A 25,260-nucleotide genomic window follows, 5' to 3' on the forward strand; every position below is an offset into this window, starting at 1 on the left:
GAAATCATATTTTCTATTTTAAACTTCGATTTATGAATTTCAATCCTAACCGAAAAATGTATAGATCTACCAAAAGTAAAACAAATGTCGAAAGTGTATTACAAAATTAAATATCATATTTGTCAAAACAGCATTCCCGTCCAATGAGCCTCTAGTTCTTGTAAAATGCTTGATTTAAGAATAAGCCAACGAAATTCATAAACCGCAAATGCACACTTTCTAGAGCATTGGGGAGGCGAATACTATTACCTATACCTAACCTAGCTATACTTGAAACATCCTAATTCTATGAAACTAAACTAGCTAACTACCTTACCAAACAGATTATGCCCTATTGAAAAGTATCACTTTATGAAGCAAATTGTGATATTTTCACTACAAAATTTTCCCATTGTTCAACGGAAGGGAGGGCAAGTGTTTCAACTCCCATTCATCTTATCAGCATGGATCATGAAAAATTGGAACACCATTGAACCTACCGCTAATTTAATTTAAATAAAGGTGTCCATCACGCCTTCTAATTTGAATCATATTATGATCCATGCTTGACAAGATGTGTGCAACGACACTGTCAGGACAATGATAGTAAACTATCATTATCACACGCATGCACACCGCCGCCGTGACCCATGGGAACCCAGGGTACGGACTATTCTAGTTTTCCAAATGTTTGTTATATCTAAATTTTCAGTTTACTTGATCCGTCAAATTTGACGTTAAACTCCATGATTCTATCAGGCATATAATACCAACTTAAATAAAATTTAGTTTGTTACGAAATAATGCAAGTAGCAAGTACACTTTCTATCCTTACTTAAAATGGAAATCAATTACAGCATTTCCTCGAAACTTTTCTTCACTTTTGTGCACGAAACTTTGACCCAAAGGTCTCTTCTCTTTGAAATACTCGATAGTATAGTGGCCAGTTTCCCCGTCTGTCTTTCTCCTTCATTTTAATTCCTGACGAGAGTCCAGTTTTTCAAAATATAGATGTAAGCGACCTTAAAAAAAACTTACAATGCACAGCATCCTTCTGAGTTTTTTTTATTCGTTGTTAAAAGTCCTAAGTTAAGTGGTCAGAGGGACTTTGAAATCTCGATCCTTAGATTAGCTAAGTCGTTCAAAATTACGTAACAAGTTAAACCTTCCACCTGGTATCTCCGAAGGTTCATATTTACTTCAGTTTTCTTCATTTGCCAAAAGTCATCCGTCCAACATTAATTTTTGGTGCGTCTCCAGTCCTAAAATTTCTGCCAAAGGTAATGCTCCAAGTTTTCTGTTCGCTAAATTTCCCATTCAAACAAGGCTTTCGGATTGTCTCTGGAAAGTAATAAAGCAGTTTCTTCTTAACCCTTTAATTACACGTTCAACTTTCAGAGCCTGCAAAGGGCAGGGAACGCATCTGACATGACATTTCGTCTTCCTACCCACTGCCCTACTTTCTGCGGTAGTTTCACAATGTAATTGCATCATAGTAAAACTTAGTTGGTTCATATTGTTGTGTTGTTGATTGATGCTCAATTTTCTTAACTGTTACAGATAGCAAAATATTCATCATCACCGGACCACACAGTGCAACTAATCGCCCCTTCGGATCGTGTCCGATCAAACTGTGCTTAGCATGGGAGAGCGGGAATTTTTTCGAAGATCTTTATCGAATGTTAAGAAAACTGTTTCCAAAGAATTAAGAAGTTTTTTATGTTTTGTTAAAAATTGGTTTAAGTATATTGGTTTCGATCAGAGGAGATTTTCATGCAAATCGGTAAGCACAGCTTCGCCCGAGAGATCGTGTGCCGGAATTGGATACCGCTGCAGAGCTTCAGCCTTGTAAGGACATCATACACAGGGACCACAATCCACGACCGATCTCTCGTTGGCAAATACCGGGATGGATTGTCAACTCTGGTGGTCAGTGTTCTACATCTTGGAGCATGGGATCGATGTAATGCTGTTATCATCATTTCGAAGCCTACAAAGCACTACATTGTTACTTTCTTTGACGGTCAACGCTCTTAAATCATTTTAGCTTAATCTACTTTAAGGGTGTTGATGAATAACGATTACAAGCTAATAAAAAAAAAGATTCCTTAACTCTCGACAGGGAAGTGAGAATAAAGAATCGAAAAGCAAACCTTACAGAACTAATATCCTAGAATTATAATCCACCGTGACAAATGGGAATCAAATGTAGAAATAAACAAAGAAAAAGTGTAAATATAAATTTAAAGCTTTCGACTTCATTGAATCAAGCCCTTAGCTTTGCAAATTTCACGCATCAGATTTTTAAGATACCGAATTTCTTGCCCAATGTCGTTCGATTTCCTTTTCAAATCTTCATTCTTTTCCCGCAGTTCGTTTTCAACAACGAGAATCTCTTCGATTTCGGCTTTTTTCTTCTGACGGTACCGGGTAGCTGCGTTTTTGTTTTGTTCCTTCTTGCGCGACTTTTTGTCCTCAATGCCGCGACCGTAAGGACGTGCGGAGCGTTTTTTCGTGATTCCTCCGCCGGAAACCTTGCCGATTTTTTTGTTCGAACTACGACTTGGACTCCACTCGTCGTCCTCATGATCTCGGGAATAGGCAGAGCCGCAGTATGACGAGCTCGAGTCATCGCTCATCGGACTGGAATCGGAACCGGCTTCGGAGAACGAGCAAGAAGCATCGTCGTTGAAGTTCGGGAGGTCCTTGGAACGTGAACGTACGATTTCTTCGACCAGCTCCAAATTGCGGGCGATATTTTCGACCTCGTCGACTGGTTGAAAGCCGAAACTGTCCGCCAGCTGATACTCGGTGACCGGAACCTGTTGAAGCGACTCCGGAGCGATAGCTTGGACCGGTTCCAGCATCATTCCATAGCCTCCGTAGTACTGCTGCGGTTGCTGGGAATCTATCGCCGATTGGAATCCTTGGGATTGCACTCCATGCTGACCATGTTGATTTCCGGCGCTGCAATCTTGCTGCTGCGGTGGGGTCTGTGGCGGCGTCAGGTGGGTCAGTTCGACATTTTCGTACACGTAGTCAAATTCCATCAGCAGCTGTTCGGTGTTCTGCAGCACGACCTTCTGCGGCTGCTGCTGATGGGAGAAGGGCCCGATTTCGGCAACGGTGAGCGCCACCAGTGCAGACGGGGACATCGGCATGTAGCCGGTCGTCCCAGCCGGAAGCGGTTGTTTTAGCTTCTGGTCCAGCCATTGATCTGGAAAGGAAGGAAAAGGGAAGTTTTATAAAGATGTATTCAAATCTATGACATCTAAAAATTGATATTCAAAGAAATTAGGAACAACTTAAACATTGCGCTTTTTTTATTAGTTATACATATACACTAGAGTGCACCAAATGTCCTGACTTTTGAAAAAGATATGCGCTGCATGCTGAAATTGATCCTAGGCCTGGTACAAGGTTCCATGCCAAATTTGGGCATCACTGTTAATGCTGCGACAAAATGTTCGACGCAGTGCCTCATTAACTGTGATGAATAACACCCTTAAAAAAGTTTGAAGCTTAATAACTTTTTTATCTCAACTCTAATCGAAACGTGGTCCTTGAATGAAATATTTGTCATAATTTAAACTTTAAGAAAAACCGTATTCAAAAGAAATCGGCCGAAGGGGACCAAAGTTATTTATGAAAAACTGGTTTTTTATGTTCCTCCCCAACAAAATGTCTCAAAATCCCATACAAATTTCAGGCTCGTTGAACGATCCCTTACCGTGATCCGATCTGGCTCAAATTTGGCTTGTATCTTGTTCTAGGCCTAGGATCGATTTAGCCTGCAGTGCATAACATTTCACAAGTTTGAAATTTCCCATACAAATATGGGGCAGTCTGATGAATGCTATATTACCGCGCCAGCACTAAACTTTACTTCGGAAGACCAGACTTCCGACTTCCGACAAGGGAAAATAAAGTTTTAGATTGTCGGAAGTCTGTGTTCAGCTGTCAGTACACCAGTGACGTTTCTAAAAAAATATTTTAAATGCACAATATACGGGCGTTAAGCCTAGTCCATACCAAGGTGTGTATATATACAGTGTATCTAAAGACCTTGGTCCACACTAGGCAACTTGGACTGCGATTTTTGGCAGTTTAGCTTAATCAGCTAGCCAAGAAGAAGAAAGAGAAGGACTGCGATTTCGGTTGCCTAGACTTGTTTATGTTTACATTTGCATCTCGTCTCGTCTCAAGTCTCCCGACAAGTATGGGAGACCTTCAGCAACCAAGATGTAAACATACACAAGTCTCAGCTACCGAAATCGCAGTCCAAGTTGCCTAGTGTGGACGACGCTTTAGTATTACACCCAAGTAACCATAAGCACTAAAAACTAGCACAAATTCTGCTCTAACATCAGCTATAGAGCTTGATTCTGTGCATCATATAAGCCCTGTGAGCCAGGTTTGGCGAAATTAACTTCTGCTTTAGTGCAGAAACTGGTATAACCCTATAAAAGCCCTGTGCTATGCTAAGTTGATGCTATAGCGTTGGCGGGCAAAATGCTGGGAAAATGCAAATGGCGTTCAAATGAGGTACAACCATGCGGGTAAAAAAATCGATTTTTATTTGGCTCCATTTTTCTGCCATGATAATTAATTTGGCTTATGTTGGATATTCGCTTATTTATGTTATGGGGATCTCTCGGGTTGAATTTTCTACATGATTTTTTTTTTTCATTTTTCGGGTTAAGATGACCAGGAATCGAACTCATGACATCCATGGATCGGACATTTTTCAGTAACTCTGCTTGTGGACCTATCAGGTCCGCGTTAAATCTTTGAAAAAAAGCCCTATTTGAATCAAATTATTGGCAACCGGTGCCTTAAATTTACATTATTTCTGCATCAATCAATGCTAATGTGCTTTGGCCAAATGCCACTGTAGTGCTTACGTAGTGCTAAAAAGCATTACAGCAAGCTTAAGTGATGCAAATTTAATGCTTAGAAATTATAGCATTTTTTATTCTGATTTAGAGCTATGTTGCATTTCAAAAGCATTGTGAAAAGCTGATAAAATGCTGGTTGCATTTTAAAATAGTGGCATAATTCTAATATGATGCAGCATAGCACTCGACGGGCTGTTTTGATGCAAAATTGCACCTGATGTGCTGATATAGTGTAATTTAGCACTTGAATGCTGGTATATAGCTGTAAAAAGGCAGCTTTAGTGCTTATGCTTGGGCAGCGACGATCTGGCCCCAGTCATAACAATATCAGTAATCAATAATCTTTGGTCCCCAATTATCAAAATTTCCAATTCAATGCCTTATTATGACTGTAGATGTACATGCATAAAGATTCGAAACCTGCTTTTCAATGAACAACAAAGTAAAATGGCAAAACAATTCGATTTCGTTTGCTTTTCGCAAAAACATAGGAAATGATTTCATGTCAAATATAATTTACTGCAGAATGATCCGCATAACATGTTTTGCTGTGATATCATTTAGAATAATCCCGACTGGAATTTGGGCAGCTAGGATGCGGAAACAGTTTCAATTTTTTCAAATCTCTTTCTTGAATTCAACGTATAATCACAGGTATAATCATGCAACATATTCTGTTGGACTCAATAAAAATCCTAACAAATCAAATCTTTAAAAAAAAATCGTATTTCAAAATTCAATGCAAATATTGAAAAATCAGTCCACTTGGCACCACACGGCATCATAACAAATCAAAACATGAGCATTTGCACAATTTTTAAGAATCTAAATTGATAGATAAAAGTCTCGTACTCACTAATACCATCGTATTTTTTATGTAAAGTCGATGATATGATAGAAGTTGGAAAGGGAGAATTCGAGAAAACCAACATTAGAATGGAGTTTAGAATATTCGATTCCAACTATTTTTCTTTTTCACCCAAAGACTTTTCAAGTTTTCAACGACTTTATTTCAGTTGTTATTTTTGGAGCATTCGTTGATTTATTTTTGCATTTTTTTTAAGCTTTCGAATTGTTATTAAAAAAAAAGAGGCTAATCAGTTGAGGCGCTTTCAACCAAAGAAATTAACGTTCCTAAATTGATTTTTTGGGTGATGCATCAGTCGTTCGGTTTTTTGTGGTACATGTCAAATCACTTTCAAATGTTTTTGCATACCGTAAACTGGGTGAAATTTGATCACCGGGGTAACTTTGACCAGCATAATTTTTTTGCAGATAATCATCATAACTTTAGTCTGAAGTTAAAATATCTGAAAACTGTTTTCTACGTTTAAAAGCCTATAAATTGAGTTTCAAATAGGCTAAATTTGGCTGGTAGTTGGAGATTTTTTAATGCTACGTAAAATGTAGTTTTAAAGTTCAAAAACATCTGTTTTTTCGAAGACTCACAAACACCTCTCCTTATAAAAAGATATCATTTAGAAGCAAATGGGTCGTTTTTTATGAAAGTTTGACCTTTTTCTTTTGTATAGGTATAGTTTTAGAGTTATTTTTATGATCATTCTATGATAATTTTTGGACATTTAAAAAACGGACATTTTCTATGAGAAAGCCTGTATACAAAATATTACTGTTACTGATGTTTTAGGCCTTCTTTGCTAATTGGCATCAAAACAATACTTTTGAAGATGTTGAGATACGTTAAAACAAAACCATAGTGATCAAAGCTATCCCCGAAACATGAAATCTGATTTTGTAACAAACATTTAGTTATAGTCACTAATGTCGTTTGAATATTCTGCTATCTATTATCATGCTCTATACTCCTTACCTTAGTGAGTATTTTAAAACTTTTTTTTTAAAGCAATTCCTTCTAAAATATTCGAAAATGAATTAAAAAAGTGATCAATATTCCCCAGTTTACGGTACGATTGTTTATATTTAACGAACGCCAGCTTCACTAAAAATAAACACGTCGATAGAAAAAGTCAATTTACGAACGCGCCGTTTATAACTCCTGACTTAAGGTTATCAAAAATTTTCCAGCACGTGTCCGGGCCGAGCAAATCCGAACAAAAGTTCTGGCAAAATCCGTGCACATGATTTCAAAATTCTAAACCCAAAAACCGGGCACTAGGCAAAAATAATCATTAGGGGAGAATGGGGATACTTGATCCCCATTAGCGACTCGCCATCTTTAGAAGGAGCATCTCTAGAAGCATTTTCGTGAGACAAGTGATTTTTTTTTTAATTAAAGGAAACTTGATCCTTAATTCAGGGTGCCTTGATCCAAGCCAAAAATCTAGCAGAATCCAAAGATAAAAGGTCCGTTGACTTTTTTTTTGCTATTTCACAGTTTGTAAGGAATTCTAAAAGTTTGTCTACTACCCTGTATTTATCGCATACTCGAGGGCGCATTTTTTTTTAGTTTTTAGATCAATACAGTATTTTGAGTCCTATTTAACAAATAATTACTAGATAAAAATTAGTTATTGGACAAATATTAGTAGTTTCGTGATAACCAATGATTACGATACATTCAGAAGGAAAATACATCATTTTGGACTCTAGGGATCAATTTAACCCATAACATACATTTTGGAAAACTTTTTCTAAAAAAAATTAGAATTTACTATTGCTTTCAAAATATGGCATTATGAACTTCATGTTTCACTCTATTGAATGACAGAATAGAATAAATATTTTTATTATAATTTTTTCATGTGGGAAACATTTTAAAGTGATAAATAAAGACATTTCTCGCGTGAGCTTTCATTACGTCGTATGAACAAACTGTTTTATGACGAAAAAATACCTGGACAACATATTCCCTATGCGAAATACAAATTTTAAGATTGTTTTGATAACTTTTGCAGCAGTTTTCGGCGAATTTTAAGATGTTATGAAGGCTCACGCGACATTCAGTAAAATTTTTTCAAACAAAGATCAATAACTCGAAAATTAAAATTTTTCAATTTTTTCGTGATTACAGTATTGTTGTTTTCTTCTATTTGGCACATTTTTCTAGAACATATGATATTTGTAAGACATTCCGGTTTCAAGATATAGCGAAGGAATCAAGTATCTTCATTCTCCCCTATATTTTCATCAAAACTCATTACCGATTTTCTATTACATTTCAGGCTCATTGTTCATTTTGACAAAATTTACTCAAAAAATTTCGATTTGATCGCAAAAATAAAAAATTATAATTACTCAATTTGATTTTTTTGATCGTTTTTGAAAAAAAAGTGAAAAAATCCGGGCATTTTTTACGAAATCCGGGCAACCGGGCCGGGCTGGACTTCTCCTAGATTCTGTATTAAATATCCGGGCAAGCGTATCTTAACTACTTTCGAGAAAAGGCGCATCCTTTTTTTTGCATTTTTTAAAACGTTGTAGTTGAATTGAGTTGAAAAAGTATTAAGGAAATTTTTTTTTTCAGCACATTCTAAGATATGAAGTAACGCTCAACTTAAAGCGGTTGCTTTTGGCACTTGTACTCTTCTAGTAGTGGGTGCCTCGATTGTGCTAACTCATATTAATGGCGTATTACGTAGGTAACACATAATCAAACAGTAAGGAGGTCATTTTTTCTCTAAAAACTCCGTGCCGTTCAGCTGCTAGCCCTAGGGCAGAATTTGATTACCATACAACCCATGTTTTTCATCGATTATTTGGGATTCATTCGAGTCATGCATAACATAAGCGATCGATATATTCTCGGCAGTTAGCTACCTAAATTGACAACCGGCAGCCGGTCGACATCACACATTTCCGCTGGTAACGTGCAGGGTCAGACTCTTTCGTTGCCGGCGAGATTCGGACCTCGAATGGTTGCGTTCCTCCTGCCGCTTCACTCCGATTGTTGAACCACCGTTCTGCGATGCGCGTATCTTCATTGACACCAGCGAGATCTTTGCCGACCGGACAACGAAGACACCAGGAAACCGTACCCTCTCCTTCTCGAACGAAAAAAAAAGGTTGATATCTTGTTTTGATGCTTCCACAGGTTAGCCGATATTGCGTAACTTTTTTTTCCCAATTTTGCGTAACACTTAGGAATCCCAAAACGGTCTCGTTTGGAACGTTATGGCGCACGACTCAGCACAACGGTTAAGGCATTACTAGTTGAACGCGGCCTAGCGGATTTGAAATCGCTCGATCCGGGAGCGACGATCATCGTCGGATCGCGGCCAAAGTTCGCCAACGAAGGACAACCCTGTACCAGTAGCCGATAAGAGCCAGCTCGAGAACATGAACGATCTTGAACTGATTGGCGCAAACATGAAAAAATCCTTCAAATTTGATCATTGGCTTGACGTTGTTATCAGTAGCAGCTTATGCAGTCGTCGAGCGCTTGAAGATGAGTCGAACTAAACCTGAAACTAGTCGGGATTCGCGTTCAATGAAGGCGACGGCTCAGATGATCACTCGCTTCAGTGATGGTGATGTTGCATTGATCTTTGGCGCTGACCCAAACGGCATATTCTCAGGGCCAGAACTTTCCGGATTGATACGAACTTAGGGGGATTGGTGCCTGGCTAGGAAGTTCTCAGTGAACTGTTTCCAATTTCGTTTCGAGCTTAAACGAAACGATTTCGGTTGCTGCGGTGATAACCTTTTTAAAAGCATCGTTGTGCAGTACTGCAATTTTGTATTGCAAGATTCACAAAAACGATAGGTCTGGATTCAATGACGTCCTAATCCGACTGCTGCAAAATTATGATTCTTATAACAATGGTTAAGAAGTTACACTAAAGACGGTAAGTGATAAACACGTTTTTTTTATTTCTATAAAAAAAATCACGAGATAAATTCAAAATCACGAGAAATTTTATGCCAAGACCTTTCTTTGTACGGCGACCGTCAGAAATTGGAAAACATTAATTTGATCGCTCGTTAGCTTCAGATAAACTTCGCCCAGAAATTCCGAAGGCAAGAGAGATAACGAAATGAAAATCCAATATTCAGTATTTCTAATAAGAAATCGATGACAGGTCAGGTCTCCAATACGAAAGAGATGAGCGGTAGGGCTTAGATATACATTCAGCATCACGAAAAAATCTACACCGGGAAACACCACAAGTTCGGCATCCCATATCTAAAAAAACACTGGAACTCTACTCAAATACCTCCAATCTTTGAGGTGCCGGAAGCGTTGAATTTTGTAGAATAAAGCTATATTGTTAAATTTATTACTTCTAAGTGAAGCATAGTCGCGGCAAGCGAAATTAACGAGATATCCCGTTTTTTGTTCCACAGTGTGTTAAGCCTCACAAAAAAAAAAATGAAGAGAGATTCCTTGAGTCTAAACTTTCGTCGACAATTCAAAGGTAATCCAATGGAAAATTTTAAACAAGCAATGCCAGTTTACTAGGCTTGTGCGAAGGAATCGCCCTAGTTTTCATTTTTAAGCTAGATATTTCAATTAAGAAGAAAATTTATACTGACATGAAGGGGAAGCATAGCCTAATCCATATACCAACTACGTTCCTCTGATCTTATCTGATCATAATATCAAACATAAGAATCAAAGCTCATGTAATCGGTAAAACATTAGAAGCCCCGGAAAAATCGGAAAGAGGATTGCCCAGAATAATTCCGAATATATCAAAATCAGAATTTTTCTTCAGAATCAATAAAATAAGAACGTAATCAGAATCCAACCGAGACAAAAGTCTCACGCGAGCCTCCAAAGTTATAATTTCACTGAACGAAGGTTCTCAACGGAATTAATACCGAACTTTCTCGAATGCGAGCCTGAAAGTTACGAAATGTTCCTCGAATCGCTTTTTTTTGACATGTCAATCGCATCCACTCCGTATAACAGTTACAAATAGGGTCTCAAACAGACTTCTACAGACATGTATTTAAGAAATGTTCTTGAAACAGCTTTTGTGTGACATGTCAACAGCATCCGCCATTTCATGAATATGAAATGTGAACGAACATCACAAAAGGGAATGTAATAAATAAATTATTTTTTGTAGTTTTAAAATTTTAAATGTATAATTTTTATTCAAATTTTAACTCAGAACAAATTAGAACTAACTCGCAAAGGATTATTTTTGAAAAAAAATTTTTTTTTATTAAAAAATTTGTTCAACTTACCACGAATTTATCACATATTCAAAGTCAGTTTAAGCTATTCATGAAATAAATATCTAGATAAATTCAAGCTACGGTATGATTTTATACTAAAAAGTTTTTTTTTTTTTTTTTTTTTTTGTAGCGGCCCACCACACTCCCCCACACCAAAAGGCTCAATTGAGCCCCCTGGTAATGGACGCTACTGTTCTCAGCATGTCTGGCAGCAATGAATAATAAAAGTTAACGCGAGCAAATTTTAATCATGCTGAGAACACAAAATTGTTTGATGTCGTGCGAGGAAATGTATTATTTAACTAAATTGACAACAATATGAATCTCAATGGAAAATAATTTCCTTTGAAGAGATTCATTATACTATATTTACTATTACACTAATTATATTTACTAATTTTATCAAGTTATGTTCAATAATTTAATAAGATAAAAATACAAACTACAATTTTTTAAAGAATAATAATATTAGAAATTAACGCTACAAATATGCAAAAGGTAAGCAAAACAAAGACTGGTTGATGATCGACTGTTTTAATGGTTCAATTTTTCTTTCAAAAGCTGTATCACTTTGGTTTTGAACATGGAACGATTGGTTATGTTTTTAATATCAGTTGGTAAGGTGTTGTATTTAGTAGGTCCAATAAACGAAATTCTTTTTTGCCCTAATGATGTTGTGGATCGGCTTCGTTGCAAGAAATCTGACTGGCGAGTGTTATGAGTTCGCAACCCCGTAGTAAAATGGAGGTTTTGAATATTTTCAGTTGAGTGTAGATTATCATAGATATATATAACAGTTTGCAAATCACAGAGTTCAGATATTGGAAGAACGTTATGCGTTCTTAAAGAGTATAGCTGAAAGGTAGGGAATAACAAAGGGAGTTTTAAGATGTTTTTCAAGCATCTATTCTGGAGCGTTTGAAGTTTCTGTAAGTGAGACAAAGAAGCTCTTCCCCATATCATAACAAGGTAGTTCAAATGAGAGTGAATAAACGCAAAATAAAATTTAAAGAGAACATGTTGGGGAACAAAATTTCTCAGTTTCCAAAGAACACCGCAAAGAGGAGTAATTTTTTTTTCCAGGTGTTCAATTTGACGATTCCATGAAAGAGTTTCATCTAAGTAAATTCCTAAGTATTTGAAACAACTAACTCTCTCAATCGTATTACCATTCATAGCTGGGTCATTAGTACGAGGCAGTTTTTTATGTGAAGAACGAAACAACATGTATTTGGTTTTTGTATAATTAAGTGAAAGTAGGTTTGAATTGAAATATTTTGAAAGCAGTTTTAGGTCGTCTTCAATGTGCTGAATTATAATATCAGGTGAAGTTTCTGAATAAAAAATTGCTGTATCATCGGCAAATAAACGTGCTGTGCCTTTAAGTTGAAGGTTACATAAATCATTTACATATAAGAGGAAAAGTAATGGCCCGATATTACTCCCTTGTGGTACACCGATATCAATATTTCTTAATTCGCTTCTTGTATTTTCAATAGCCACAAACTGCTTGCGATCTTCTAGGTAGCTACGAAGGATATTATTTGCTGTTCCTCTTATCCCGTATTTATGCAATTTGGACAATAATATGTCATGATTTAGAGTGTCGAAAGCTTTTTTGAGATCCAAAAACAATGCCCCAACAACATTTTTTGACTCTATTTTACATATGATAGATTCCACTAATTCTGAGATGGCAATTTGAGTGCTCGAGCCTGATCTAAATCCATATTGCAGTTTATAGAGTATATTGTTCTGATTTAGAAAGTCTACAATCCTATTAACAAGAAGCTTCTCGAACACTTTACTAAAAACGCTTAAGGTCGAGATAGGACGATAGTTATTGACGTCAAGCGAATCGCCAGCCTTAAAAACAGGGATAACTTTCGCAATTTTTAGACAGTTCGGGAAAACTCCTGACTCTAATATTTGGTTAAAATATTGTGTGAGTATGTACGAGAATGTTTCATGGTTGTTTTTTAGGACATTAACAGGGAAGCCATCTGGTCCATGACCCTTTTTATTTTTAAGTGAAAAAATAACTAATCGAACCTCGTTTACATTAGCGGGTCGTAAGAAGATTGTATTTTCTACCTGTGCGATATGAGACAAATGATCATTTTCAGTGTCTATTGGAATCACTTTAGCCAGGTTCTTTCCAATTGTGGAAAAATGTTTGTTAAATTTCTCACAAATCTGTGTACTATTGGTTATAACACCTCTTTCATCTGAAAGGTTGATTGAGGAAGTCGTTTTAGATTTACCTAAGAGCGTATTTATGTTTTTCCAGAGCTTAGAATGCGGAGAATTATTTAATAAGCGCTCGTAATAGAGCCTTTTACATTCTTGTTTTTTTGCACTCACTTTTTTATTTAAATGAATTAACATCTCTTTCAAATTGTTATCATTAGGATGCTTTTTTGATCGTTTTAAATAATTATCTTTTATTTTGATGAGTGTCCACAGGTCAAATGTCATCCACGGACACCAATTACCTTTAAGTTTTACCCTTTTATTAAGTGTACGAGTAGAAACTTTCACAAAGCGATTGTAAGTTGATGTGATTTCTTGTAGGCCTTCATCAACACTTTCTGGTAGTTGAATACTGTTTAAATAATTCACAAATAAGCTGTTTAGTTTAGCGTAGTCAACTATCTCTTTTCTTAGAATTGTTACATTTTTATCACCTAATAAATTGAAGGACGTGAGTATTTGTAGATGGTCACTAACATCAGAAAAGATTGTATCATTTTTCAATCGATCTAAGTCAATTTGCTTCGATATTACGTGATCTAGAATATTCCGAGTTGTTGGCCTAGTAGGAAATGTGTTTGTACAAGCGTATCCAAAAGATTCTAAGATAGATCTATATTTTGCTACGGTATTCAAATTAACCAGATTCACAGGAACGTTTAAATCACCTACAATAAAGCAGGAGTGATTATCAGCAACAGACGTTAGAAGAGATTCAATTTGATCACAAAACTTGTTAAACGAAAATGCAGGGGGTCTATATACGCCATGAACACAAATTACTTGACCACTTGTACAGATTTCGACACTTATTCGGTGAAAGCCATCAAAAGTTATATTTTCAGTAGTTTTAAAATTCAAATTTGTTTTTATATACATAGCTAGGCCTCCATATGGTTGATCACGGCAAGAGAAAATAGATGTATATCCCGGAATGTTGTAAATACAACAGTTATCTTTACCAAGCCAAGTTTCACAAATAACAATAACATCGATACAAACATTAAAATGATCAATAGTTTGTAATATGCAATCAAATTTATCTAAATTATTCATACTACGTACATTCCATTGCAAAATTCTAAAGGATCTTGAATCATTATTAAAACTACTTAAATTAAAATCTTCTACATTTTCGTGGTATCTATTAATTAAACTATCCATTGAATAAAATATATAAAAGTTTCAAACAGTTGTAGATTTAAGATCTTATTTTGATCGTGGATCAGCATTGTTCCTTTTTCGTTTGGGTGAAGGACTTTCATTTGGAATCGTAGATGTGTTATTTCCTTGCTGAGTGACATGCATGCTCATATAACGATTCATTTCGAGTTTAGTTTTAATTATATCAGGTTTTGAATTTTCTGTTTGTTTGACCAGAATGGCACCATTTCTTCCGGGCCAGATGTATTTGGCTCCAATTAAATCTTGATATTCGCGCAATTCAGTTAGAATTTCCATAGATAAGGGCGTCAATTCATCCCTTATTGTGACGTTAAGCGCTTTACCATCAACTACTAATAAAGGATCTATTGAAGAAGAGGCAAGTTTCCCAAAAAATTTTTTTTTACTAAAAATTTCTTCTTTTATGACTGTATCTTTTAATAAAACTTTGATCGGTGGACACTTTTCATTGGGTTTGTTCGAGGATATTAACCTAACAGCGTTTAAAATGGACTCAGTTTTAAAACTAATCTCCTCTCCTCTCTTTAACACGTACGTCACCACGCTCATTTAGGTAGTTTAACTAGCTGGGCTCAAAGAATTTCTCGGAGCGAGGGAGAAAAATGAGAGAACTCCAAGATTTGCACCGTTTGGCTAAACTGAGCGGCTAACTTGAGTGAGAGAGCGTCATCCGTTTTTGATGTGACGGAGTGTCCCAGGAAATACACCCGTCACCCGAATATCCCAGGCAACCAAAAGTTCGGATATCACTTAAGGAACGAACTCGTAAGTTCACATAGAGCTGAACAAAAGTGTTGTGGAACTTTTTTGCTGTAATTCTATTTCGAGGTTCATGGAACTTCATTCTTTATCAAGTTCATTCAAAACTCAAAAAAAAAGCTTTAACACTAGAAAGACCGCACCAGTCAAAATGACTGGTTGGACACTTTGTTTGTTGAATATCTTTTAAACACTTTGCTCTAAAAATTCGCAAGAAATACGACTTTTCATGAATTTTGAATCTCGACAAAACTGTGTATTTTTTATTTCTCTAGCTCTTTTAATAAGCGAGAAAAATTTCGCCGTGGGCACTCGGACCGTGACCAGTCAAAATGACTGGTAAAATTCAAAACCCTATAACTCAAGCAAGATAAAAAATTTTCGCTTGCTTTTTGTTTCATTTGCAATCTACATTTAAGACAATGAGCCCTAGTTGATTTATGGTCGGCAGAAGTATGTCATTCGTTATGAAATTATTGATTTTCGATGCGAAGTCACGAAAATTTGTAGAAAAAGTTCTCGGATTGGCCGCTGTGTGGCGCTTCAAGCACTTAACTCCCAATTTTTTTTGGTCTGTTTCGTTGCTCAACTATAATCAAACTTTCTGTCAAAATTTGGCGAAATTTCATCAAGATTTGTAAGAGTTATGTTAGATTTAATGCATGTCCATTCGAGTAATCGAGTAGTTTTAGGTGATAAATATGTTTTATACTAAACTAGAATGAGTAAAAGAATTATGAATTGTGTACGCATTTATTCAAATTTGAAGACATCAGCTATGAAACTGAATAATTAAAAAGATATTTCAACATGGGTGTACGGAGTATTTTTTCTATGTTGGTTATTCACCATGGGTGCACGGATTCACCGCAGTTTCTGCCCAAGTATGTATTCACATGCATTCCGAGATGATTAGGTTCGACAAATTTCCACTGCAAGTTCACTTACAGGTTTTCTGGCACCCGTGTATGTACCTGGCCAGCTGGCAACTGATTGAACATTCTTATTAAACATTCTTATTGAACATTCTTATTATAAGAGGAAACACATCTTACCTGTCGGCAACTTATGGGGTTTGAACCCAAGAGTTTTATCGCCGATACCGGGAATCGATCCCAGTACGCCTGGCATACCTAGACCAGACCTTCGCAAGCCTATCTGATAGAACACATCGGCGCTAAGATATTTCATCATGGGTGCACAGAATGGCTATATATTCGCCGTTGTAAATTATATAGAAATAAATTGTTTTCAACTTGCTTCAGAACACAAAATATTTTTGAGTAAGATATGATTGTGTATTTGAAATGCAATATTGGTCAATCGAAAAACTTTTAAGAAAAAACAAATCAACGTGTACATTTGACAATGTTGATTCATTATTTTTATTTTCACTGTTTTCCGTCGCACGACACAACTTGATGCATAAAATTCCCACAATTCAATCGGTCCATGGTAACCGTTTTCCAATTTCTATTATGTTGATCAGATCTCATCCGATCAATATACGATTGCAACAACCTGTTTTTTTGAATAAATGAATAAATTTATTATTTCAAGATAAAATTGAAATATTTCTTTTCCAGGAATGAAAAAATGGAACTTGAAACAAAAATCGTTTATTTAAATCATTATGTCTCAACATGAAAGACATGGTTTCGACTTTGGTTTAGTTCAGATTTGTAAAAATGCTTTTTGCAAAAAGTCCAATTTTTGATTAAAACGCGATGAATCCGTGCAGCCATAGTGAAAAACCATGTATTTAATACAATTTTTCATGTGAATCTATAAAGTCTTTATTATTAACCTTTATCATGCAAAAAAATTGATTTTGGATGAATTGCGGTGAATCTGTGCACCCATGGTAAATTGCTCTACTTATATAAAAAATTTGCTTCAAAACCTACAATATCGGGTATAATTTATATGCAACGTGTTGAAAAATTTCAGTGCGATGGATGCTAGAAAATACCTACTAAAACAAAACTGAAGTGAAACCGTGCACCTATGGTCAATACCCATAGCCATCTAACATGATTTTATAATTAGATTGATAATGTGTTTTAATTTTCTGATAATTATTTGAAATATTCAATTTATGACATACACGCATTCGTCATCAATGCCAAAATGAGGTGATTCCGTGCACCCATGGTGAAAAAAGATTTCCATTTTATAGCAAAAATGTTATCGAATAAATAACAAAAGAATTTCAAAAGAAAAAAGTTAAAAATATTATGATATAAAAAATTTCCCCTTTACCAGTCATTTTGACTGGTCACGGTCCGAATAGGTATATTCAATTTGCCGGTCCTTCTAGTGTTAAAGTGCTGTTTTGGTTTCTGTTTCTACTTTTTGGGAACTTTAAAGTTGGTATTAAGAAAACCAATATATTTGTTACGTACTTCTAATGATTCCAACATCAAGTAGCTATCACAGGGTTGCAAGTCTTTTGGTACAGCTCAACAGTTCGTAAAAAAAATCTCTGTTGTACTCTTTTGTTAACTTGAAAGTTTTTGATTAGTTCCAACGGGCGTTCAAAAGCAACTTCGCAATATAGGAACTTAAAAGTATTTAGACTATTTGTTTCGAACTTCAACCCGTGTTTGCATAAACAAACCCATCTTTACTTGGGAAACGATAATGTGAAGTACACACACATTTAGTTTCGGAACAACTTTTTAACAACTTCAAAGTGGGGATAAAGAAGGAATTAAGAACCGGAAAGTCGTTTTGAAGAAAATCGTCACATCAATTAAACTCGTTGCCTACTAGAGTAGCAGGTATGTAGCTCGATTTCAAGCGGTGAGCTCGGGTTCGAGGCTTGGAAAAAACATGTTATTTAAATGTGAGTAAGTAACAAATATGGTTGATTAATATGAATCAAATTAGCGAACTTGAGAAGGCATTGAAGGAGCGAAAGAGTTTTTTTTTCGATTTATTGTGCTGCTTATAAAAAAGCTGTTTCGAAGCTGGTTAGAAGTTGCTTAGCAATTTATGCGGTCAAGTTTGTTTAGCTATTTAAAAATTTAGCTTAAAAGAAGCTGTATCAGCACACTCGATTGAACTGATCAAACCTGATAGAGGAATGTTATCCGAACTTTTGGTTGCTTGGGTAAACTCGTTGCTTACTACTGATGTTCATATAGAGTAGCAGGTATGTAGCTCGATTTCAAGCGGTGAGCTCGGGTTCAAGGCTTGGAAAGAACATGTTATTTAATTGTGAGTTAGTAATAAATATACTTGATTATTTGAATCAAATTAGCTTAGCGGGCTTTTCAGAACTTCAAGGCATATGAAAGAGCGAAACATATTTTTTGTCGATTTTTTGTAAGACTAAACGAAAAGTATCTTAATTTTTAACTCAAAAAACCCGGCCAAAATCCATGTATTTTCCATACAAGGCTAGGGATAAGGTGAAAAATAAACATATAAAAAATATTTTTCTAACCAAGGCACATCAGCGGCATCCAAAACTTATTTTACAATTTCAAAAAAAAACATATGCATAAACAAGTTGAAACAATCTGTTGTTTGACGTAAACTATATTGGTTTGGATTTTGCTGAACTGGCAGGGGTTTTTCAAAATTTTTTCTTGAAAATCTGGTTAAGACCGGTTAAAACCATCTCAAATTCTATGGCTTCCTCAATCTACGCTGATTGCTTTCGTTGCTATGATATAACACGCTCGTATGTAACTTGCTCATCGTTTTTGCTATTTTTTTCTGGGACTGGTCTGTCAAAACATTGATCTCTAAACAAACTTTTCATCGCCAAACCAGGAAATTTTTAAGAAAGTAATTCGCAATGAGAGGAGCTTGAACAGGCCACAAGTTACCTCACATAGTCACGGTGTCTTTTTGAGAATGATTTCAAAAACAAATTCGTCTAGAACAATTCTTTTTCCGAAGGTTTGCGAACAAAATACACCATAAAATTTTTAAAATATTCACCAATAATACTTTCGAAACAATTAATTTTTTTTCCATTTTTTAGCTTAGCTTTGTTAAGATTCTTACAAAAATACAGTAGTTTTTCGATTTTATCAATACTCGCCAAATTCACGCTCGATTTTATCACGGTTACTGTTTCGGTTTTATCACGCTTTTTAAGAAATCATTCAGAAATCATTTCCAGGATCATAAAAAGTAAACTTTGTGGGTGAGTTTAAGCGCTTTCGAAAAGAGATAAGTGATTACTTCGTTTAATTTGTTTATTTGAAGAAAAAAAAATGAGTACATAATCCTGATTGGACAGCTTATAGTATTGTACGAATGGATAATTTTGGAAGATCAGAATGAAATTCTGCCAGCTTTGCCTTAAAATATGTAAAAAGAACTAAGATTTCTACATATGAACATCAAAGGATTATCTGCCCATGAAACAAATTTCGAGAAACACACTTTCAAGTCTAAGTTGAGCAAATTTCAAAATATTTTTCGTAAAGGTAAACTTTTTGTCAATAAAAGGTGTGAAGATTGAAATATTTTTTTTTTGTTTCGATTATAGTCGTTTTACCATCTTTATGGCATTCGCGACTTTATCAACGTTACAGTTGGCGGATCGTTATTGAAAAACTTATCCGGTACAACTGTGTTCGATGTTTACTCTTGGGCTCGAACTCGCGGACATCGGCTCAGGAGACAACAGACTTGCCAACTGAGCTATATCACAAGCCCCAGATTGAAATATTGAAATTTAAAATTTGTACGCCAATTCACGGTGAATTTTTTTTTTTTTGACCATGATAAAATCGAAAAACTTCTATAGCTCAAAACATTTTCATAAAAAAGATTTCTAAGCAAAAGTTTATAAAAAGGTATAAATTGCGAATAAAATTCAAAAGTTGTCAATAAAAAATTTCTAGGATACCCGATCAGAAGGGAAAAACAAAATTTTATCAAAATGAGATATTTTGATACTGATTTTTATTCTATCTGAATGAGTTATAATTCAGTAGGGGAGAGTGGGGATACTTGATCCCCTTTTCTTATTTTCACCATATCTTTTTGGAAAAATTTAGCAACTCGCCGTCTTTGACATTTTCTGACAGCTTGTAACTTCAAGTTTCTATGCTCCAAAAATTAGAACGATCCTTGAACCCGTTGAGGAACTAGAAGCATTTTCGTGGAAGTAAAAAAATTGCGATTTTTCTGAAGTTAGGGGAGACTTGATCCCCTATTGAAGGAGACTTGATCTTTTATTCAGGAAGCCGTAATCCTTGTATGAAAATCAAACAAAACCCCAAGATAGAATGTTAATTGACTATTTTGGTCATGTTTGTTCTCATTTCACAATTTATTGCAGACATAACAAGAAAATTCTATAACTTTGTCTCAACGCTAATAACATTGCATACTTAAAGGCGCTTTTTTATAATTAAGAGAAAATTAATTATTTTTGCTTTTTTCTTCAGAAAATTGTTTGATAAATATTAGTTTTTGGATAAATATTAGTAATTTCGTAATCAGCAATCATAACGATCAATTCAGAAGAATAATATGCCGTTTGGAAAGGGGATCAATTGTACCCAACTCTAGGGGATCAATTGTACCCATAATCAACATTTTAGAAAAAAAAATCTGAAAAATGTTTAGAGTTTTCCATTGCTTTGAAAATATGGCATTATGAAGTTAATTTTACGCTCGAACGATTGATACATTGGAACAAATATTTTTTTCATAATTTTCCCATGTAAGGAACATTTTAAAGTGATGAAAAAAGATCTTCAAGTTACATTTTGTGAAATTTTTTAAACAAAGTTCAATTACTCAAACAATTATTTTGTTAAAAAAATTTAAACTACAAGCATTGTTATTTTGCTCATTTTGGCACATTTTTCTTAAACATTTGATCTTTGTAAGACATTCCAGTTTCGAGATATAGCTAAGGAATCAAGTATCCCCAGGGATCAAGTATCCTCATTCTCCCCTACTCGTAGGATGTTAAAATATCTCAAATTATATCAAAAAATCTATGCGATCATAGCTAAATTATATCAATTGTAGATATGCTCCTTTCAAGATTATATCTCATTCAGATAGCATAGTTTGATATTGGACAGAACAAAACCTATCAAAATTATAACTTATCAAGATATGAGTGCTTCTAGAAAAATTTCTAGTGGAAAGTCAATAAACCACATTATATGCTAAAACCATGCTCCATTTTTGGTTTCCCAAAAATTGGATATAATATTATGAATCTGTTGAGCGAAACTCATTAATGCACGGTTTGGGCCGTTGACTTCGATGTCCGTGTTTAAGAAAAAGTGGCATGTATATCAAAATATGATATAATCATTTTATTTTAGGACAAACCGAAAAAAATCTTTATCATTGAAAAGGAGCTCAACCCCATTCAAGTCTGTCAATCAGAATAAGATATAATTCAGATTGGAGAAACTTAAAATCGAAAATTTGGAGTACTTAATTATAACTGAATCAGATGTAAATATCTTGGTGAGATACGTTTGTGTTATTATTTTGATATGCTCTCCTGATCGGGTAAGCAGTAAAAATCGCTGGCAACACTGTAGAAAATTTACAAAAAAACTCTATAATAAAGGGGTATTCTCTCTTACTCTGTCATGACTTCTATTGAAGACATAATTCTGTTTTGAGTTGCTGGAAAAAAGTTGAAATTGATTACAGCAACAAACATTTAGCTTAATATTGTTTCTCCTTAAAAAAAACTCTTCATCTTTTGGACATATTTGGGTGTGAGTTCAAAAAAAAAGGTGTGATGTTAACTGTTTTGATAATTTTTTAATGGTCGAAAATCCCAAATTTCGCCCGGGTTAATTCTAATTTTCATTCTATTATCAAATTAAAAAAAAAAAAACAAATAGTGTTATATATATTTTTTATTTATGCGTCCAAAACGAAATTTTCTGAGCAAGTTCATAAAAAAAATCATGAAAGGTTTTTTGAAAGCCTAAAATACTATTCAAAATCTGTTGATAAATTTTGGTGAAATTTTTTTTTCCAATTTTTTTTCTTGATATTTTTATGAGTAATTTGCAGGTTTTAACCAAATTTTCCATCCCGGAATTTGCCAGGATTTTGGCCCTCCTTTTTGAAATCAAATGCCCGGATTTTGCCAGGGGTTTAGATAAAAACAAAATAGTCCGATTACGTTCTGAAAAAAAATCTGGCAACCTTATTTAAAGGTCAATTTTCGTTTTTTATGATTTTTTTAAGGATATTATTTATTTATAATTATATCGATAATTATATATCGTTAGATGACACATCGTTTTTGATAAACTCTTTAAAAAAAGCTTATTTAGAATGCGGTGCATTCTGCCTTTGAAAGATTTGATCGAAGAGAATGCTACTTCAAGACATTGTTTTTTTTTTAATTTGCTACAGTTTTGTCAGTTATTTTTACAGCTAATGCTATTTTTTTTTATTGTAAATTTTAAATTTTCTTCGAAATGTATACTTCTTACCAAAATTTCCCTTAAAAATCTTTTTCATCTTAATAATATGAGTTATTATTTATTTTTGATGGAATTTGAATGAATCTTAGCTGAGAAAATGTAAAATTTGAAGTGTTTCGAAATAATTATAACTTTTTCTAGAAATCAGAACTTATAATTAAAGAGAATATACCTTCAAGACAGGGATTTTGAAAATTTTCTACAGTGCTGCCCGATAATTTTACAACTTATTCAAATTTTTATTTGTTAATTTTGAATTTTCTTGGAAATTTATACCCTTACGCCAAAATTTTGCTTAAAAATCTTTTTTCTTAAAATAGTGAGTTATTATTTATTTTTGAAGGAATCCCAACAAATCTAAGCTAAAATTTGTTTTCGTGAAAAGTGCCTTGGATAGGGGAAAGTCTCCTCTATAAGTTGGCAAATTTTTAGAGATTCTGATTTTTTTTCTTTTTATTGATCCTTGATAGTAAGTTGATCTTGAAAGGTATCAACGTTGCAAAAAGGTTGGAATGATTAACTGAAAATCAAAATGATGAAAATATCTTTATGGCAGAAGAGTAAAACAGAGAAGTTTTTATTGATTTTTTTTTATATCCAAAGAATAATCATATTCACTTCGACTAGATTAAACCAGTTTTGTTGCACCGAATTCATTACCATCAGGACTGTTAAAAAGGCTTATCTACCTTGAACAGAAAAGCTCCATATGCTGATTATTGTAAATCAATTAACCAACGCTCATGTAACAAAGTTGTTTCCATGTTTGATTTGAGATGTATCCGACCATTAATTGAAAGTACCATTGAATGGTCGGACGTTCGAATGTTAGGTCGACAGCAATTTCTGATTAAAATTAAAACGTGGAACATCAATAAAATAAACGAAGTTTTCTAATTTAATAGGTTTCCTTTACAAAAACTAAAATGAATTTAAAGTTTCGCTTTTCTACAGTGGATCATCAATTGAAATTGATTGACACTATTCATGCTACTGCTAAAGCTTACACCCGATCTTGCTATCAGTAGTTTTTTCCGATTTGCACTTGGGATCGAGAAAAAAATGGGTCAATCTTGATAAGAACATGACGTGCGCAAACAAAATTGGGAAGTGTGCGTAGTGCATCTGGTAACGAAATGTAGTAACTGCTAATGCAACTAGGCGTTTGTATTATGTTCAACAGTTGTTTGAAAGTGTTCTTATACATATAGTTCTACTCGTTATAATTTCGCTTATATGAGCTTCACTGAAATATTCAAATTAAAATGTTTCCAATGCATTGCAATGGAATGATTAAATTATACGAAATATAAAATTAATCGGAGCGTAGGGCGTTCATTTGATTTTAACACACGCTATACCTACCTTCCACAACAACATCATCATCATCATTGGAAAGAAATGTCAGCTCATGTTTGCGGTTTGCGGGCCAAAAGGTTCAAATCTTTGAAATCTAATAACTCCAAAACGGGAGGAAAATCGAACGAAAACAGCTTCAGCGTCTTTCCGGATGAAGGTTTGGGAGCAAGGTGGCGACACAGAAGGTAGCTCGATATTCTGCGCCTCGAATGATAAGAATGCGGGAGATGTTTGCATCACGAACGCTTGAAAGTAATATTTCTCCGGTATACATCAAGTGTAACCCCTTTCGTAATGCCGTCACAAACAGGTGTATTAAATGTCAGAAAAACATTGTTCGCGGAGCGAACCTCCATCTCTTCCTCACCATCTTGTTATGGATGCAGCAGCAATACCTGCATACCTCGATGGCAGATTTTATTTGGAAACTGCAAAAAAAAATCAAAACCAAACGTCTCACACGACGACGTTGGGACGACGTTCGATGATAATTGCAAATCGCGGCGGGGGAGAATAAGAAAAGACATTCACCGGGACACCGATATCGGAATTCTTTGCACGGAAGGGAAATTTAGAAATGCACCCGCGCCGACAGGATTTGCTCGGAAAGGAAGCCTCATCTGGTGCAGCCGGAAGTCGACAATTTTACTTCTTGAGTAGTCACGCTTTCACGAAACGTGACTCGCAAATATGTAGTGCGGTAATCGGTTAATCGCTTATTGCGTTGGGATAGGAACTATTGACGCATAACAACCGATTCCAAAACTATGTCGAGGTATTCATTAAATATTTCCACTTTTTTCTTTTAATTTATAATAACCACCTAAGAACATGGAAAAAAATAAATTTACAAGAAAGTTATCATAGTGACTGATTGGAAAAAAAAACCAACCAACTAGCACTAACTTGATTGGCTCAATTGATTTCGGGTGAAAACTACAGAGCCAGCAGTATCGTTTCGAAACATCGAGGCAGTGTCGATTGATTGAAGCTTTCGGAACGTACAGATGTAAAGCGGTTTTCATCGGAAATCATTTGACGATATGTTTGGGCAGATGGTTTAGACTTTAGATGCGGTACACTAAACTATTTTTAAATAAGTTCACTATAGTGACTACGATGTTGTGATTACCTAAACAAAAACAAGATAAACTTAACATAACATGCTGATCAATTCATTTTGAGCTCTGAAAAAAGAGTTGGACGTTTAGTCTAATGGATAACAGTTCCTTTTATAACCCAGACGTCCAGGGTTCGAATCCCACCACCTAAAATAT

The 25,260-nt window shown here is 34.9% G+C and overlaps 1 protein-coding gene across 1 annotated transcript in view; it reads right to left on the bottom strand.

The window, feature by feature from the left end:
• Positions 1 to 1,339: 1,339 nt before the first annotated feature.
• LOC129744869 (activating transcription factor of chaperone) overlaps positions 1,340 to 25,260 on the bottom strand; it is a 77,933-nt gene continuing 54,012 nt past the window's right edge. The window contains exon 4 of the mRNA XM_055737610.1: positions 1,340 to 3,196. Coding sequence (XP_055593585.1) covers positions 2,238 to 3,196 — 959 coding nt within the window. The 3' untranslated portion in view covers positions 1,340 to 2,237. The remainder of the gene's footprint in view (positions 3,197 to 25,260) is intronic.

Source organism: Uranotaenia lowii, chromosome 2, assembly GCF_029784155.1.
Source record: "Uranotaenia lowii strain MFRU-FL chromosome 2, ASM2978415v1, whole genome shotgun sequence".
In the NCBI taxonomy this organism is placed as follows: domain Eukaryota; kingdom Metazoa; phylum Arthropoda; class Insecta; order Diptera; family Culicidae; genus Uranotaenia; species Uranotaenia lowii.